General features: G+C 31.3%; 1 protein-coding gene across 1 annotated transcript in view; it reads right to left on the reverse strand.

The window, feature by feature from the left end:
* Positions 1-21,395, reverse strand: part of LOC145263843 (uncharacterized) — a 649,003-nt gene that overhangs the window by 112,026 nt on the left and 515,582 nt on the right. The window contains exon 44 of the mRNA XM_080120917.1: positions 15,349-15,492. Coding sequence (XP_079977043.1) covers positions 15,349-15,492 — 144 coding nt within the window. The remainder of the gene's footprint in view (positions 1-15,348; positions 15,493-21,395) is intronic.

The following is a 21,395-nucleotide window of genomic DNA, read 5'->3' on the forward strand; positions in this document are numbered from 1 at the left end:
TATTATAAGTGACTAAATTATAATTTTCAATCGCCATGGTTAAAACTAAGGAACACAGCGAAGACGTCAGGAAGCTTGTTGTAGCATGCCATACCAATGGGGAGGGCTATGATAAGATTTCAAAGAAGCTAAACCTTCCCAAATCCACTGTTAGAGCCATAATAAACAAGTTCAAATCGCAAGGCCACGTTATGAGTTTAGAGGGTAGAGGGAGAAAAAGGATTCTTTCCCCAAGAGATGAACGGAAAATTGTTCGACAAGTAAAACAAAACCCAAGGATCTCTGTTGGGGAGATTGTTGATGAACAGAGCACCTCTGGAGTGAATGTATCTCGACATACAGTTGGTAGAGTTTTGAAGAGAGCTGGTTTAAAAGCATGTCGTCCGAGAAAGACTCCCTTATTGAAGCCTATGCACCTGAAAGCAAGGCTAGCCTTTGCAAAACGTCATATTGATAAAGATGTTGCATTCTGGAAACGTGTTCTATGGACTGACGAAACGAAAATAGAGTTATTTGGCCATAATAAAGTGTCTTATATTTACAGAAAATCTGGCGAAGCTTTCCTGCCTAAGAACACCATACCCACAGTGAAGCACGGTGGAGGCAGTTTGATGTTTTGGGGATCCTTTGCTGCCTCTGGACCAGGGCGACTTGTTAAGGTCACAGGTAGCATAAAAAAGGAAGATTATGTTAAAATATTGGATGAAAACCTGAAAGATTCTGCTAAAGAGCTCTCACTTGGTCGTCGTTGGTGGTTCATGCAAGATAATAACCCAAAGCATTCGGCTAAACTGACTAAGAAATGGCTTCAGGACAATCATATTAATGTTTTGGAGTGGCCATCACAAAGCCCAGACCTTAATCCAATTGAAAATTTATGGAGAACATTAAAATTGAGGGTAATGCAAAGGAAGCCTAAGAATCTTATTCAATTGGAGGATTATTGTCAGGAAGAGTGGGCTAAAATTACTACTGAAGAGTGCAACAACTTGGTTGTAAACTATGAAAAGCGACTGAGGAAGGTAATCAAGGCCAAAGGCTATACAATTGATTATTAAATAAATCGTGCCAATAATTTTGAACAAGGGTTTTTTGCAATTATGTTTGTTGTTCCTTTGTTATTTATTTTTTCTAAAATGCGATTGCTGCATCAGAAAGGCCAGTTAAAAATACATAATATACTTTGTTATTTTCTTTAATTTAATCCCTTTTTTAGAATTTATTAGACAAAATTTAACTTTTATTTTACCGTGCCAATAAATATGATCATCACTGTATATATATATATATATATATATATATATATATATATATATATGGGATGATGCCAATATTTTTTTTGATTCTGACACAATTACAGATTCTACACTAAATTACTCATTCTGATACATTAAATATTTGACTATAGAATTGTTATTTTTCCCAGTGGCCATCAAAACACATGTTAAATGTGCAGATATTTTCTAACAAAAAAAAAAAAACAACTTGAAGAGTTAATCTATACATTCAAGATTTACGGATTATTTAAAACCAATAAATATTTCTTATTTTATTATTAATATCAGCAGCGGAAGATTTTGTTTTAAACAAAATCAAATAAAAGAAAAGATAATTAAAAGGAATAGTTTTTGGCATCGGAATATAGACACAAATTTTTCCAATTCTGATACTGATTCCTATACCCCAAAAGTTTCTATTTTTTTTTTTTTCCTAATTCTGATTAATCATTCTATTACTAATATATATATATATATATATATATATATATATATATACACGCACACACACTAGTTGGGACGATTAATCAGAATCTAGAAGCTAAATAATTGGAACTTTTTAAGATATCAGAATCGTTATCAGAGAAAATTATGCCTACTTTCCGATGCCAGAAACGATTCTTGTGTAATTGTTTATTATTTGGCTTGTTTTTGTTGAAAACTTAATTTTCCACTACTTCTACTAAAGATAAAATGGTGGATGTTTGGTTTTAAGCTACAAACAAAATTAAAACATATAGATCACCTACACAAGTGTATTTCTTACGTTCATGAAAATATGTCACATGGTTTTTCTTTACGGTAATCTAAAGAAAGACAACTCTGTAAATAAATATTCAGTGATTTTAAAAGAATCGGAATCAGAATAGGTAATGGTATCGGAATCGAGAAAAATTTTGAAATCGTCCCATCATTTATATATACATACACAGAAAAATACATGCATTGAAAAGCTGTGATACAGTGAAAATGTCTGTCTGTGAAGGACTATATACCTGCTTTCCAACCTTCTCAGGTTGATAGCAATATCACCTACTATGACTTTAACATGATGCAAAGCTCTTTGTAAACAAACAAATGGAGCACTGTGGAAGTGACAGACAGTATTTGTATAAAGCATTGTTAAATACCATTACTAGCAGTGCCTGTCCTGGTGGTTAAAGCTGCTGACTATTGACTCAACGGTTGTTAGTTCAATCCTGGGCATGGGATGGGTGCTGGTTTAGCCACATCGAAGAGCTGTGATACAGCAAAACAATCTATCTATCTATTTATCTATATACATATGACAAAAGTCTATATTCCAAATTTCATGATGTTAACCATCTTACAATTTATTTCTTTAATTCTGTTGACACTTCAACAGAAATAAATATATATATATATATATATATATATATATATATATATATATCTACTTCATTTACTCACATAAAATTAATATACAAGAGTATAAATTTATGCGTAAACTTTAAGTATTTACTTCAAAAGTGATCAATACGTAGGTACAGCTAGTTAGTAATTTATAAAATACATATAGCGATTAAGCTACACTGAACATTCCGCGTTTCATCCATTCTAGGATTCTAGAGTGGATGAAACGCGGAATATTCAGTGCAGCTTAATCACCATATATATTTTTATATATATATATATATATATATATATATATATATATATATATATATTTATATATAGTGAAAAATAAAATGGAAACAACAAATTAAACAAAGAAGAAATAAAAACAATCTTTCATTTTTTTTTTGGTTATAGTCAACTAATGTACTTCCTAACTTCCGGCATAGCGCTAGCGAAAGCAGTGACAAGATATATCAGCTCCTTCGCTTTTACTGTTCTTCAGAATTTCTATTGTGAAGCGATTTATTGAAATAAAATATAGGAAAAAAGCAATATAATTGAAAAGTATACAATAGAAATGAACAAAATTATAAAAAGATAAAAATAACACAATTAGTTTTTATTTGCACTTTGAATAACAAAATTAAAAAAAAAGTTTTTATCTTATTTGAAATTTTATAAGAAATATGTTTATGAAATTATAAAAAATAAAAGTTGTTTTTGTAATTTTAAAAAGAATAGATTTTTATTTAAATTTATACAATAAATATCTGTTCATGAAAGTATAAAAAAAAAATTATTGAAATCAAAATAACAAGATTTCAAACATCATAAAAAAATGTATCCAATACATAATATTCCCAAAATAGTTTTAAAAGATTTTAACAAGTGTTTTCAATAATTCTAAAAAAATAAAATCTAATTTCAATGACACTTAATTAAAATAAAAACTTTAATGATTATTTAATAAAAAAAGAACTATCGAAAAAATGCAATAAAGAAAAGAGAGCAGAGGAACTGATTTGCCTTGTCACAATTTCTGGTAGCCCTACGTTAGAAGTTATGAAGTATGTTAGCTGACTATAACCTGTTTTTGTTTCTTTTGTGGTTAATTTATTTATTCTTTTTCAAAACACATTTCACTTTATGATAAACCATGCATTATATATATATATATATATATATATATATATATATATATATAATGAATAAATGACAAAAGTCTATATTCCAAATTTCATGATGTTGACCACCTTACAAGTTATTCCTTTAATCCAGTTGACATTTACACTTCTAAATGTCAAGTGAATTAAAGGAATAAATTGTAAGATGGTCAACGTCATAAAATTTTAAATATAGACTTTTGTCATTTATTCATTATATGCTCTGTAATTACATTGAGCTTCCTAAATAAGGAATGGTATACATAAAAAGGAAAAATAGAAAAAAAAACTCCGAAAATGTTTCTTTCAAAAGCACATAATTTTCAACTAATCCTTCAGTCTTCCTTTATATATATATATATATATATATATATATATATATATATATATATATATATATATATGTAGTAAGTTAGAAAATATATATGGCGATTAAGCTACACTGAATATTCCATATTTCATCCACTCTAGGACTCTTCAGGCTTATGCGAATATATCCATCTGATAAATACGTGACTAAAATTGCAGCAAAGACATAATTTTGTAGACTTGTTAGTCGCAATACAAAACAATATTATAATGAATACCTTTTGAAAAGTAATAAATAACTAACTGAGAAAACTTGATATTTGGAACTTGGAGAATTCTTATATTACACAATATATGCTCCGGAATCCAATAAAAAGGCATTCATTGAGCTTGGATTTTTTTTCAAAATTTATATATATATAAAACAAAAGCTATATTTATGAGAAAAATATTTTTAATCGATTACAATTGGTATATTCAAACTGATTATAGTTTAATCAGTTTAATAACTTCTTAATTCTTGAAGAACAGATGCTTGAATTAGGCGCAGAAGCCTGAAGAGTCTGAGAGTGGATGAAACGCGGAATATTCAGTGTAGCTTAATCGCCATATATATTTTATAACTAACTAGCTCTACCTACGTATTGAGCACTTTTGAAGTAAATACTTAAAGTTTACGCATAAATTTATACTTTCGTATATTAATTTTATGTGAGTAAATGAAGTAGTTATATATATATATATACATACATATATATATATATATATATATATATAATTGTTGCTTCAGAGAAATAAGTGAACAATGAAACTCTTTCAATGCACAATTAACATTAAGGGAACAGCGAGGATACTAAAAAGAGCTCTCGGTTGGTTTCAATAAAAAAGCGGGGCAATGTTGGCAGCTGGTTTGGCTGCCCCATACCCAGCATTACAATCTTCAAAGGAAGAAAAATAAAAAATAAAAAAAATAAAAAAATAACTATAACAAACAAAGATACAGTAAAAAGAAAAAAATAGAGCGAGAAAACAAATAAAAAAAAACTTCAACAACAATTCTTAATCAACAAAAGTATTTTTATCAAAATATTATAAAAAAATATATTTATAATCATCTGAGTTATTATAGTGTCAAGACATTCAAGAATGTAATTTTCAAAAGATAAACCTAAATACCATTTAAACTAGCAAATCAAACTTTGATTCTGACTAGCCAACCTTTATTTGTTATTGCTATACTGTGCTAAACTAACATATTTCGCTACAATTAAAAAAAAAATAATAATTTGGTTCAGAAGTTTGCTAATATGGAAACATTCTTAAACACCTAAAAAGAAGAATCAGCTAAGGGGAATAACTCTGATCCTTTTATTTTATTTTCTGTTCAAATTTTGATACTGAACCTATCCAGAAGGTGTGATTATATAATATAGATATATTTACAAAACAAATTTTTTAGATAAGGATTGATAATTTGTATTATTCAAACTACTGTTCTCATCTTGGATGTTATTCTCAGAATGTTTCGGCTGATGTAAACTTCGTTTGAAATTTCGGTACTTGTAGTTTAATCCAGACATTAAAAAACGAAAATATCGAAAAAAAAAAAAGAAGTTATATTGTACGTATCTGTTTTGGACTGAAGATCTCCGAAAAAAAAATTTCACTTAATTTGATAGAGTAGTTTTTTTTTACAGCGAAAAAAACAAAAACACGTTTTTATGGGAGCGTGTTGAAATCAGCCATTATTGAATTTGTTAAACACGCCACGGGGAGATAACTCCAGTTAAAGCGCCGACATTCCCTCCCAATCTTTAATACTAGATGTTCTTCCCAAAAATCAAATCTTTTGCTTGGTATCATAACAAATGTTTTTTTTTTTACTGTAAAAAAAAAAACAAAAAAACTACTTGATGAAATTAAGTGAAATTTTTTTTCCGGAGAACTTCGATCCATAACGGATACGTACAATATAAACTTTTTTTTTTTTTTTTTTTTTTTGATATTTTCATTTTTTAATGTCTTGATTAAACTGTACAAGTACCAAAATTTCTCGTAAACCTCGTTTCTGTACTACAGATTCCAGAGTGTGACAGAAAGATTCACAAATTCGGCAAGATACACGTGAAGAAGGTCACATTGTAATATTTTGAGAATTAAAAAATTTTTTTTTTATCACTTTTTCACGCCTGACAAGGCACGATGTGGTGCACTTTGATGTAGGGAGTTACTATCTGGGACATAAGTTGCAGGGATACTATGTAGAGAGTTCAGCAGCAAGATGTCTGTTTACATTACATTTGAACTGCTGCATGTCAGTACAGTTGGGAAAGCAGGAACCCAGAAGCGAGTTCCAAAGTTTAGCAGTTCTGGGGAAGAAACTGTTAGAGAAGAAGGCTTTTTGACATCTGGTGATCTCTACTATGGATTGTCAAGATCAAAGTGTAGTATCTGTTCTTCAGATGCGGCACTTCCACTTCCCGTTCTCTTTCAGTGGAGGAGAAATCCTTCATGACTGAGACAATTTTTACTTTTGTACTTTTTCTCCACGTTAAAAAATGACCCTGGTGTCTAACTCTGTCCCGTGGGGAGGCATTGTAAATAGGTACTAGGGACTGTTGCTTGTGGGGTTTGTTGGGGGTATTTACATAGAGGGGGTACAAGGACTTGTAGTTCGTTGGAGTATCTACCATTAAAATACTTGTAAAATAAACAGAGGGATGTAACATTTCGTCAATGGGACAGAGGTTGAAGCTTAGATCACTAGGTTGACGACTCTCTTTTAAACCTTGTCCAGGGGCGAGAGACTAGTAGCAGATGCACCAGCTTAAATGTGATAACAATACTTCATACATGGGCGAATGGTGGCCTTGCAGAGGTACAAGATAGCCATTGCTATTAGTGGTTGAGATTTCTTATAATTATTAAAGGAAACAAGCTTAGTCTTGGCAGCATTGAATGTTACCATCCATTTTTGTCCCCATTCCACTAAAGATTGGAGGTCTTCCTTTAGGGTTTGCGCCATTGCCTTGGATAAGTGTTCATTCGTTTTCCCCTTGTGCCTGTTATAGAGCATGATGTAGTCAGCAAATATACCCATCTCAGAGACAATTTTATCAGGGAGGTCATTTATGAATATCAGAAATAATAAAGGCCCAAGGATCGATCCCTGAGGTACTCCCCCCGCCCCATTTATATGGTTTTGAAGTATGACCATTGAGCACAACATGGATTCTTCTCTTATTTAAGAAAGATTTAATTATGTTAAGCATTCATCCAGTAATATCATAGGAGCTGATTTTCATGAGAAGACCATTGTGCCATACCTTGGCAAAGGCCTTAGATATATCTAGGACTACTGCACTCATCTTCCCTGCCTTATCCAGTGCATGGTATATACGGTCAGAGATTTTAAAAAAAATTTTTACACAAGAGTCACCACTTATCAAGGCTCAGAGGCTACTCGAGGATAAGGGGTCAATGAGTGTATATTAGTCAATGGGACAATATCATAGTAATCATTAGTAGTGGAAATTTGGTAAATTGGATTAGTTAAGGAGATGGCTTATCAAGAACTTGTTTATGTTGGACTTGAAGACAACCAAATTATAGTCAGCTGGAAAGCAGGCAAATGGAAGACAGTTTCACAGGCGTGCAGTTCTAAGAAAGAAGCTTTGTTGCTGGAATCTACGTTTAGGTTTGGGCACAAATAAAGAGTCAGAGAAATTATTGATAGTTGTTTCAGTTAGACGAGTGCTTTTTTGTGAAAGTTTGGCGGGGAGAGGGACCATAGATTGGAGCTCGGACGAGCACTTGCTATGAAAATGAGATTACAGTTAGGATGAGAACAGTAGTTTGAATAATCCAAATAATATATAATCATCCTGGAAATTGGTTCAGTTCAAGGTTATCCCTATAACAGGCCAGACAACTAGAGTCTTTTACTGGATGTGATGTGAATTTTATTCGATAATTAATACAGCAGTAAAAAACAGATGGAAAAATTCCTTATATTAGTTTGATGTTTCTATGCGTTTTCTATCCTTGTGTAAAACATAAAATAAATAACATCTCCAGGAGCTTCTGTGCAAATAAAAAAAAAACAAACAAACAAAAAAAAAACAACAAAATCACAGGGTGAAACAATAAAATTGTCACCCTAGAAAAGACGACAGGATTCCATTTCAGTTTTTTTTTTTTTTGTTGCAGACCATCTACTAGTTGGTCAGTTATGTACAAATCATAAGAGTGATAGGAGTTTTTTTTTATCATGTCTGAAAGTGACACAATGTTCAACAAGCGAGATTGGAGATGCGCTGCTGTACAACTCATGCGCTTTACCAATCCAAGTTATAATAACAGGGCCATTGCCAGGACCTTCAAAATGCATTGCCAGATTGCCACAAATAACAGGGTCATACCCACAGTGATGGAAACAAAGTTTCCGGCCACCTTATGGTCTTTGGTGTGGTTTCAACTGAGGGCCATATAATGCCACCTCACATCTTAGAGGTCAGCTTGAAAGTCAACACCAAAGTGTGTGTACCTGGATGTGCTGAAGCATGTGATGATCCCCTGGTGACATCCGACACTTGTGGAAAAAGCATGCTCCCAGTTCCAGACCCATATCAAGGCCATGATTGAGGCTGAAGGCAGCTACATTGAATAGATGTCAGCTCTACTACATAATCAAGATACCTGAGTTTATTTTTTTCAATAAAAAATTTAAAATAAAGCTGCAGCGGTGTCTTCTTTAGGGCGACATTTTTATCGTTCCACCCTGCATGCACCATATCTTTGTCATTTTATTTTCATTATAGTTCGTGCGATAAATATCATAGGAACTATTTCCTACAAATATCTAGTTTAAGGAAAAATAAATGCTTCTTTGTCAAATTTTAGTTACGTACAAGTCCAGTAAAGTGAAAACAGTTTTACGCTGATGCCATACAGACATCTCTAAATATATTCGAAATTGTTAAATTTTTTTAATAACATAATAATAGGTTAATTGTTGGATATTTTTAAATAACGTAATAATAAGTTAGCTAAGACAATGTCTATATTACACTATTACAAGAATATATTGTGCGTATTCAGCAATATTACACATATGAAATTAAATAAAAAGTCAAAATATTTCATTAGCTTATCTCGCTAAATTTTGTTCAACCATTAGAGAACTTTTGCAGAAACACAGGATTTCAAGGAACCCAAATTAAGAAACGCTGATCTAAAGTATTTACTTTAGAATTACTTATTTAAATCTGTTATATTCCATATGTGTACTCACTGTTGAATAGACAAAAGATTATAGGTTATTTGGGCCATCCTTAACTATACAATCTGATTTTTATAAATAAATGCTTGTTAATGGATTATTAGACTGGGTTAGTGTTCCGGAGAGATGGAGAAATATTATAGATTATTTGGGCCATCCATAACTATAAAAATATGATTTTCATAAATAAATGCTTGTTAATGGATTATTAGACTGGGTTAGTGTTCAGGAGAGATGGAGAAATATAGATTATTTGGGCCATCCATAACTATAAAAATATGATTTTCATAAATAAATGCTTGTTAATGGATTATTAGACTGGGTTAGTGTTCAGGAGAGATGGAGAAAGATTATAGATTATTTGGGCCATCCATAACTATAAAAATATGATTTTTATAAATAAATGCTGGTTCAGGTATTATTAGACTGGGCTAGTATTCAGGAGAGGTGGAGAAAGATTATAGGTTATTTGGGCCATCCATAACAATAAAAATATGATTTTTATAAATAAATGCTTGTTCAGGTATTATCAAACTGGGTTAGTATTCAGGAAAGATGGAGAATGATTATAGGTTATTTTGGCCATCCATAACTATAATAAAAGTCTGAATTTTCATAAACGCTTATAGGTACAGTATTTAAAATGAAACAACACTTTTGTCACATAATTTCAATAAATATATAAAAACAGAAAAATAATTTTCATTTAAAATCAAAAGAAAAATTTAGTGTAAGGTAATAATGGAAAAAAGAATTATTTAAAAAATAAATAATTTGATTTCATGCAAATTAAGAAAATAAAAGCATAAACAAAAACAACAAAAAAAAAAATGAATGGTTGAAACTTTTAAATTTTCATGCAAATCAAATTAATAAACTAAAAAATTTTAAAAATGATATCACTTTCAAGTTCTTTCCTCTCATGGGGATTTGTCATTCTCCTCATAGAGGGCATATGAGACAAAACAATTCAATTTAATGTATATGGGGTCTGACACTATTATAATAAGATAACTGGGGTTGTAATTATGTTCTGTAAATTTTTTAGATGAGCAATAATGGACCTGTGGCACAACGGATAAAGTGCTAGACTCAAAGACCAAATCTATTGTCACTTCAGCAGCAAAGGATGCGAGGAGACTTGATTCTAGCATAGATCATCATCAAAAGGAATTTAAATCTACTTTTAAAAGAGTTTTTCAACCCAGCATCAAGTTATGATCTTTGCACCATTGTCAATTCTGGCTCAACAGAAGAAAGAAATTTTTGAGATGAGGATTATTTGTATTATTTGGAATCTTCGGACTACTGTTCTCATCTTGAGTGTCATTTTCACAACATTTCAGTTGATGTAACTTCCGACTGTCTTTAGGTGTATCTTGTCAAACTCGTGAATACTTCTGTTGAACTCGAGAATATGAACAGGATTTCAAACAGAGCCCTATATTTACTCCACGGGGTGGGGGTGGGGTAACATGCTCTCGTTCTGTCAACCATGCGAATTACTTAGGACCCCTATTCAGTCATAGCTGATGGAATGAGAGCATGTGAATAAAGGGTTCCATTCGAAATTCTGTTCAGATTCTCGAATTCGACAGAAACATAAGTTCGACAAGATACCCCCTGAAGAATGGTGGAGGTTACATCGGCCAAAAAAATTTGTGAAAATAACTTTCACAGTAGTCTGAAGAATCCAAATAATACAAACGCAGCATTCTCTGTCAGTGTTTTTGCTTGCTGGAAGAACCCTTTTTTTCCCTTTTTTTTTAACATAGAGGTCACCACTTATCAAGGCCTGGAAAGTCACTCGGGGATAAGGGTTATTGCGTGTACAGTAATCAATGGGATAGTATCATAGTAATCGTTAGTATTGGAGATTTGATAAAGTGTTTTACTTAAGGGGGCGATTCATCAGGAATTTGTTTATGTTGGACTTGAAGACATCCAAGTTGTAGTCAGGTGGGAAACAGGCGTGCACCTCTAAGAAAGAAGCTTTATTCATGGAATCTACGTTTTGATTTAGGCACAGATAAAGAGTGGGGAAAATTACTGACAGTGGTTTCAGCTAGACGGGTATTTATCGTGAAAGAGTGGCGAGGGGGGGGGCATAGATTGGAGCTCGGACGAGCACCTGCTATGGAAATAACGATAAAACAAAGACAGGCTTACAACGTCTCTTCTATGAAATATCATAGGAACTACCAGAGAAGGTTGTAATGATGACTGATATATCCGTTAAAGTGTCCTTGAAAAACGTGCAGATGATGTGGATGCTTCTAACTGCTTCTTTACATGGCTTTGTTGTATTTTGCTATTTTTTGTCAAAGAAATTTGATTTGATTAGAACTAATAATCAATTGTAGCAATAATAAATGAAAATTGGCCAGTAAGATCCAAAGTTTCATTTGCCAGCTTAAATACTGCTTGAGTCTGACTTTGAAAATCCGGCAGGATAATGTTACCAATCGGAATTTTTTGAGATTAGGATTAATAATTTGTATCGTTTGGAATACTGCTCTCATCTCGGATCTCCTTTTTACACATTGATGCGTAGCAGAACAGATAAAAGTGCTAAGTAATAATCAATTGACACTCTTCTCGAGGTTGAAGGTTGAATCCTCAGTACAAGCCATACTAAAAAATATAATCAATAGTTATTTAAGACTTAATTTAACTCAGTCATGGTTGACAGAACGAGGACAGTCTATCCCTGTGGATTTATACAAAGGGGTTCAAAATTCCATATAGATTTCCAAGTTCGACGTACCAATATTTGAGATCAACAAAATGCGCCTGAAGAAGGTCAGAGGTTTAATTGGCCGAAACATCGTGAAAATAACATCCAAGATGAGCATAGTAGTTTGAATAGTTCAAATAATACAACATAACTTTATCTTTTAGATTTACAAAAATTATTATAAATGAAGACAATTTTTCTGAAACCAATTTCAAAGAAGTAAAATTCAAGATTAAGAACTAGATGGTGCTAAGCATCTTTTCAGACCATTTTAATAAAAATTGCATGAATGAATTGTATATCTTCATCTAAATAAAAAATTTAGCTGCCAACAGAAGAGACAATCAATTATGATGGGTGCTTAAACATTCAGCAATTCATCTTGGAGAGAAGACAAAGAATTTACATGATAAAACCTACAACATCAATGCTGCGGACAACAGGGACTGAAATATTTCCAAAAAATATCCTTTTCCACCCTCCCGACAGGCCAAGAAGGCAATGAGACATGCAACAAACACACCTGGCCAGAGAAAGACATGCACAAACGCACCTGGCCAAGAGAACGGTTAGAATGAACACAGCCAGAATTAGAGAAGAAATAGGCACAAACATGGAATAGTAAAACATAAGCAAACAAACAAACGAACAAACAAACAAACGAACAAACAAACAAACAAACAAACAAACAAACAGGAGAGCAGGATTGGGGGAGGAGCACAGAATCACTCTCAATCAACTTAATGCACTTGTCCATCCTCAACATAAATATCCCCCAACAAAACTGACTAGCGGCAAAATCGCACCCCTTCACTATAGAGATACTCAAATGTCAGAAAATCTAATCTAATCGCTTCTTTCCTCAGATGGCTCTTCTTTGGAATCCCCTCCCTGCTCCCTATTTCTCGACTGTACTAACACGCAGAAACTTAAATGTAAACACTCTCTTTAGGATGAAGTTTTTTTTTTTTTTTTTTCCATATTTGAATATGTAAATGTCTTTCACTTGCACTGGAGCACAACATTAGATCATTGGGCCATCAATTTGAAAAATTGGATCAGAAAAAAAGATATAAGATGCCTTCAAAAAGTTTCCAGACTTTTTTGTATAGGCATTTAAAATTGTCGTAGACTCTTGAAAATTCAGTATGTTATTGCTATACATCTTATGAGATCACCGATTCAAAGGTTCAAATGAACAGCTACAGCAGGAATTGGAATACACCTTACTAAAGCCTGATTGTCACAGCTGGTGAATTTCAAAAATGAAATCTGGACGCGAGCAATGCAATAAAATTCTGTTTTAAACTTGAAAAATGACATAGAAACGTATGGAATGTTTTAATCTGCTTTTGGGCCAACTTGCATGAATGCTTTAATCTGTTTTTGGACCAACTTGCATGCTTCAATATGCTTTTGGACCAACTTGCATGAATTGAGCATCAGTTTGTGAGTGGCATAAGAGATTCAAGTAAGGCAGGGAGTCTATGAGAGATGAGGAGAGGTATGGTGTACAGAAGTCAGAACACCAGAGTTGATTAGCCAAATAAAGAATTTCATGGATAAGGACCGCCGTGTGTCTATAGAGACAATAAGTTTGATGTGAGTGTGGGAATTGTATACAGAATTATTTGCAAGAAACTGAAGATGCGGAAGATTTGCGTGAAGTCTATCCGAAAGGCGCTCAGAGAAGATTAGAAAAAAAGATGTCATGACAGCAAGATGAGCATCAACACAGTTCCTCACCCTCACTATAGCCCAGACCTTGCTCCCTGTGACTTTTGGTTATTCCCTAAACTCAAGGAAAACATTAGAGGCTGTCGTTATGAGATAACTGAGGAGATAAAAGAGGCTGTGACGAGGGTCATTAACACACTCACACAAGGACTTCGGGGGGGGGGGGCTTCTAGAAGAAGTTGTTGGAACGGTACAACAAGTGCATTGCAGCTGGAGGAGATTACTTTAAAGGAGACTAGAGTTTTATGTGTGTACTATCAATAAAAGTGCCTATACGGAAAAAGTCTGGAAGATTATTGAAGGCACCGCGTACCAACATGAATTTTCACTTTTGTTTAATTAACTTCATATGCAAATAAGAATGCATTAGTGTTATTACGTAACGCGATCACAAACGATGTTTTACAATAAAGCAGCACAACATGAATACTTGATATAAAGATACTGTTATGTAGTGTAGAAAAAGGAACCCTCAATGCTGTCTGGTCGTACCAGTTCTCAGCAATTTTCTTCTCGGCCTGATCTACTCTTGCTTGTTTTTGACTCCAATCTCTCTCGGGGAATATTCAAGCTAGCATCTGTATCAAACAGGATACTATCCTCAACTCTAATTGTCGTCGACCATTGCAAACCCAAGACTGTCCGCAAATTGTCCCCAACTGTCACAAAACCCACCACATCTAAAACTAACTTTAAAACATACTGACCAGTCTTTTGTTTCTGTTCACTGCCACACCTTTATTAACAATCCTATTTTTACTTTCTTTTGTGTTCCTTTGTGAACAACTTCCTATGCCATTATTCTGCTGATAAACTTATTTTCTATTTTTTTTGTCATATTTCTTTTTCAATTTCTTCTGGACTTCCTAAAATTTTTTGGAGGTGAGGAGGAGGGAATAGACATTGATAGTATTACAATTATATTTAAAAGATTATCTTTACAGTTTTGCGAACACAAAAAAATTAGATGACACTGACATGATCTAGATAAGTGAAAGGGAGAGAAAGGGGAGGGGAATGAGAAGCATTCTTTTCAGGTGAAAAGTTCTGGTACAACAATTTAGAAAAAAAAAAAAAAAAAAAAAAAAAAAAAAAGATGCAAATTAAACGTTAAAATAAAAAGCTTGCAAATCAGGATGTAAAAAAATAAAAAATTACACTGCATGATCATGGCACGGTACAACAAAGAAAGATAAAGAAATATATTCAAAGCATGCAACTAAGGAATAAAATAAAATAAAAATCTAACAAGAAAAAACAAAAAATAATTAAAAGAAAAACAGCAATCATAATATCGATAGAAATAATTAAAAAAGAAAAAATGAAAATATTAATAAAGATATTAATAAAATACAAACAATAATAAAGACTTAAAAAAAAAAATAGAACTAGCACGACAGAAATAATAAAGATGACACAAGCGAGAAGATGAAGATGACAAATAAAAGAGAAGAGTGATGCATTGGGGTTGCGTAGATGGAATACCTGGTGCTCAGTCAGGTTTGCGACCTCAGCGTGAAGGCCATCAACCTCAACGTACATCTGGTCCAGGGTAAAGTCCTTGTCTTGCAAAGTGTCTTGGAGCGACACAATCGTTTGTTGTTGTTCCAGCACGGATACCATTTGGATCTGTCACAAAGACGGGAAGACTACCTCGTGCAGGCATCAACACGCAATTTTTGAGGACAATTTTCATTTTTTTTTTTAAATTTAAAAAAAAAAAAAATTTTTTTTTTTTTTTTTTTAGATGTGTCCAAACAACTGTAGAAGAAGCTCTATAATTGTTTCTGAATTTTTTTAGATGAGGACTGATAATTCATATTATTTGAATTATTTGAACTACTGTTCTCATTTGGAGTGTTATTCTGACATCATTTCAGTTGATGTAACCTCCGATCTCAAGTATACCTTGTTGACCTAAAAAATCTGCACAGAATTTCAAACAGAACAATTTATTTAATCCACAAGGGTAGCATGCCCTTGTTCCAAGTCTTAATTAATTCACAATTGTATTTCGAGTGTTGCCTGCATTGAGCATTGAACCTTCAAAGGACTATAATTCACAAATGCATTTTATCGAGTAATTTATCCACCTATGCCTTACGGTATGAATTTTAGGAGCCTTAGATGTACAATCTCACAACTTATTATTTATTACTACAGATTAATATATATATATATATATATATATATATATAATTTTTTTTATTACCGTTTTATCTGCTTAGTTACACATGTTTCGGTTACCGAATCATATCAACAACCCAGTAACTTCATCAGACTTTAACAGAAATGGTTATTATGATTGGAAAAACGATATAAGATTTTTTTTGTTTTTTTTTTGCTTCTTCTAATATCTGGGTCGTTGATACGATTCGGTAACCGAAACATGTGTAACTAAGCAGATAAAACGGTAATAAAAAAAGTATATATTTGCTCTGAATTTGTATTGAGCACTTTCTTTAGGTTTTTACTAATTACCATTTTTGCTATATATATATATATATATATATATATATATATATATATATATATATAGGTTTAATAAATTATGTTGAGAAACACTTTAGCAAGAGTTTAAAACATATTTATTACTCAGAAAAGAAACACATATATAGGTGATAGTCCTTAATCCGCTGCGTTTCAAAGAATGTAAGAATTCTTCTCTACAGAGGAAAAATAACTAGTTAGCAAAACATACAGATAGTGGAGCTAGAAGATTTGCTGGTTTTATCATTTCTGAAACATGATTGTGGTCATAGAATGTAAAATACTGTTTGTAAAAAAACAAGTTTGTATAAATTGTTTGTGCAATATATATATATATATATATATATATATATATATATATATATATATATATATATATATATATGTATATATATACATATATATATATATATATATATATATATATATATATACATATATATATATATATATATATATATATATATATATACATATATATATATATATATATATATATATATATATATATATATATATATACATATATATATATATATATATATATATATATATATATATAATTGCAACTTTATTATAATTAATGATTCACTTCAAAATTTAGTTGTAAGTTACTCTCTTCTAAAGGTTAGTGGTTCAATCCTCAGTACAGCCGATACTCAGAATACAATTTCGAATTACTTAAGACTTCTACCTAGTCAAGGCTGATGGAACAAGAGCATTCTACCTCCACGGATTAAATAAAGTTTTAAATTCTGTGCAGATTCTTGCATTCAATAGAAAGTTTTGGAATTCAACAAGATACACTTGAAGAAGACCAGAGGTTACATCCACCAAAACATTGTGAAAATAACACTCAAGATGAAAACTGTAATTGTGCCTGTCCATCTGTCACAATGTTTGAAATAGCATTTTAGATACATCTACGCACAGGCTTTATCCGTCTGTAAAACTAAGGTTTGAAATAACATCTCTGTCAGAGGCGTCGTCTGTCCATGGGTTTGTTTGTCGGTTTGCAAGGCTTAAGTTTGAAATAGAATTTTTTTATTGTCTGACATGCAGATTGGATGGACACATCTTATTTTAATTCTCAACAAAACACCCAAGTAAACACCCACAAATTAAATTCAATTTCTAAATAAAAAAAAAAAATAATATAAAATTAGTAAAAAAATAATAATATAAAATAAGTAAAAAATAAGTAAAAAATAATATAAGTAAAAAAAATAATACAAAATAAGTAAAAAATAATATAAAATAAGAAAAAATAATATAAATAATAATATAAGTAAGTAAAAAAATAATAAAAAAGTAAAAAAAATAATACAAAATAAGTAAAAAATAAGAAAAAATTATTATATAAAATAAGTAAAAAAATAATATAAGTAAAAAATAATATAAAATAAGTAAAAATATAATATAAAATAAATAAAAATAATATAAATAAGTGAAAATATAAGTAAAAAATAATATAAAATGAAATAATATAAATAAGTAAAAATATAATAATATAAATAGGTTAAATAATAATAAAAAAGTAAAAAAAATATTATTATAAAGTTAAAAAGATAGTATAAAATAAGTAAAAAAATAATATAAAATAAGTAAAAAAATAATAGAAAATAAGTAAAAAAATAATAGGAAATAAAAAATCCTATAACTGTTATCAATATGATCGCAAACAAAAGAAAAAATATTATATATATATATATATATATATATATATATATATATATATTGAGATAACAAATAAATCCCATGAGGTTTTAAAAAAGCCTAACAAAATTAAAGAAAAGATCAAGGCAATCCTTATAAAAGTCCATATAATAAGAATCAACCACTGAGGGTAATTATGTGAAAACTATATGCAAATCTCTCACTCCATATTTTTTTTTGTTTTTTACTAAGAGGTCATTGCTTATCAAAGCCCAAGGCCCACTCGAGGATAAAGGTTAATGAATGTCAAGCAGATTGTGAGACAACAGATCAGTAATGGTAACACTTGAGTATGACGATGATTGAAAAGGATGATTCTAACAACGGACGGACAATTCTAGGAAAGAAACTTTGCTGTCTAATAAACTTGGCAAATGGGATAAATAAAAGACGGCCAACGGAATATAATGTATCAAACACAAAAACCTTATAATTTTAAGTCTGTGTGTTCAATCCCTCAGGGCAACGCAATTTCATTTTATCTTTAATTACCCCCAAATAATTTTTAGCATCGTCTCAAGACATTTACAGTTGAGTTCTTGAACTCAACCACAAAGGAAAATGGATTTGTCAACAGTGATCATAAAAATAAAAGTTAAAAGTCTTATACATTTTGAAAACAATATATATGTTAAGAATTAAGAATTTTTTTCTAAATTTTAAGATATTGTACATCCTGAGCAATGCCATCCAAGAACATACCAACTGTACAGTGTTTTTATTTGCATATTTTAGTTTTAGCGAAACATACGGACGCATGAAAAAGTGGTCAAAACTGAAATATACAACAAATAAAAGTTACTTTGCAACCCACTTGCATCATTTTTTGATATTTTTGAGTGATTTTAATTTCATTTCAAATATTTACTCTTTTTACGGCTTTTAATTTCCAACCAAGATGGCTGCTGTCTTGTCCATTTTGTTTTTGGCCAGGCCAGCCTAATTTTAAATTATCACAATTTGTGAGGGGTGGGAGAGGGGGAAGGAGATTCGCCATTGAAGAGTCCCCTCCATACAAGGAAAGTATTTTTAGAGGGAGGGGGGTAATTTTGTTTATCTACTCCTCCCTCTTGTGCGTCCACCCCAAAAATAAAATAAATTATGAGAACAAAAATAGACATAGATTTGAATCTTTATCACAAAACTGCCTAAAGTAGTTTTATGATAAAAGAACACAACTCTTGTACCCATAATAATACTATGCAATTTCAGAACAATGTATTTCGGTTTTATTTTCAATATATAAAAAAATATTTTAATGGTATTTTTTTTTTAAAGATTTACAAAATAATTTAATAGTATTTATTTTGATTTTGTTCTTAATATTTTGGCACAAATTTTTATTGGGCATAAAGAATACAATTTTCAAGACATTTTCAATATTTTCAAGGATTTTTCAAGGTTATAATAGAAATCAGGCATTTTCAAGGCAAAATTCAAAATTCAAGGACTTTTCAAGTTTGTACAAACCCCGTTTATAACATCTAAGAAAAATGTGATTTTACCCAATTTTCCGTAAAAATTACTTTTAATTATAAACAACTTTTTACTGTTAATTTATATATTGCGGAATATTATCCTCATTTTTTTTAGTTGTTGTGTCACGTTTCGGTCAACCATTGTCTGAAGATAGCAGTTTCAATCCTACCCAAAGCCGGCCAGAAGCTTACTTGGCCAAACCATGGTGAGACAACAACAACTATGGATGGCAGTAATTGCTGAGAATGCAGTTAGGAGATTCGGAGTTCCTATCCCGCCGCGGTTACCACCTAACGAAGGCCAGAGAAATAGTTGGCTGAAACATTGTGACACTACAACTAAGAAAGATGATGATAATAGTCTGCAATAAATAAATCAATAAATAATCCTCATCTCAATAATGAATTCCAATTAAATAATATATAAACTTTCTACTTGATTTTTCATAATTTTTGGATATATTACTATTTTCAGCATGACAATTAAGTACGTAATATTGTTTATGTTTAAAATGACATATTTATAAAAATCGATCTGTCGACGTTTCGATACATGTTCAGGGAAGGAAACTTACAAGCAACAAGTTAGAGCAAAAGCCACCAACAGATTTAAAAAGAAAGAAAACATGGTTCTTAAAGGCTATGCCAAGTAAAATGAAAGTGAAACAAGCTGTGCGCATTCACCAATTTATGCTGGATGGGTAAACTAGTGCGCTCAGGTTTCATTTGGGCACTGCTTCTCACAATGTTAGAATTGTGGGTGTGTGGGAGGGATATCAAAAGCATATTTTTTACACACACACAAAAAACAGAAAATAAACAAACATAGATTTAAAACCACTATTAAAATATACTCTCTTCAGAGGAAACAACATAAAAAAATCACACTTTACGTTAAATGTATTGGCCTTTAAAAATATCAATTCATAAAAAATAATTATTTCCTAAATCCTAAAACCTATTTTTAAAAATATTAAATACACGTGAGTGATATAATAAATCAGTTAAAAAATTGATTTCAAATCAGTAAACGGAAAATAACTGAAACAAGATTGATCCAGCCGAGAAAGTTATAAATGTACCCGAGCATACAGCAAAGTCCCAACTGAATATCTATATCACTCCTTTATTTTTGTCTGATGAGGTGGTCTCTTTGAATTAGGATTCTATTGAAACATGTATGCACATATGTAACCAATAATGTTTGGATAATAAACAAACTATATATATATATATATATATATATATATATATATATATATATGTATCGTTGTTTTCAAAATTTACATAAAATTCAAAGATTAACTTTTAAAAGGCTTTAAGAGACTGATACTGATCATAGATAAAGTCCTTATTTATCTATATATCTATAAAAGTGAACGTGTCTGTGTGTGTGTGTCTGTGTACATTTCCCTACGCAATAACTCTGTCAATTTTTAGTCTACAGACTCGAAATTTGATATACAGGGTACTGAGATTTGGGAAAATCGATGTGATCGGTTTTTGGCCAGAAATTTGGCGATTAAGGGGTCAAAGTTCAACGATTTGACCTTTGAGAACTCTACCAAACTCCTCCGACAATTTTGGGTCTATGCACTTGAAATTTTAGATATAGGTTCCTTGGGCATGGATCTAACTTAATAACTTGATTTGAGCCCAAAACAATAAATTTTAAGGGGTCATAATAGGGGTCAAAGTTTTTTAAAAAATTGACCTCTGCGGTCTCTTCCAAATTACTCAGACAATTTCTGGTCTAAATATTTGAAATTTTACATAAAGGGTATTCAGAGATAGGGCAAGCTTTTTCATCAGTTTGGGTCGAAAATTTTTAGTTACCAATATATAAAT

This window comes from Euprymna scolopes, chromosome 39, assembly GCF_053919585.1.
Source record: "Euprymna scolopes isolate OS-2025 chromosome 39, ASM5391958v1, whole genome shotgun sequence".
Lineage (NCBI taxonomy): Eukaryota > Metazoa > Mollusca > Cephalopoda > Sepiida > Sepiolidae > Euprymna > Euprymna scolopes.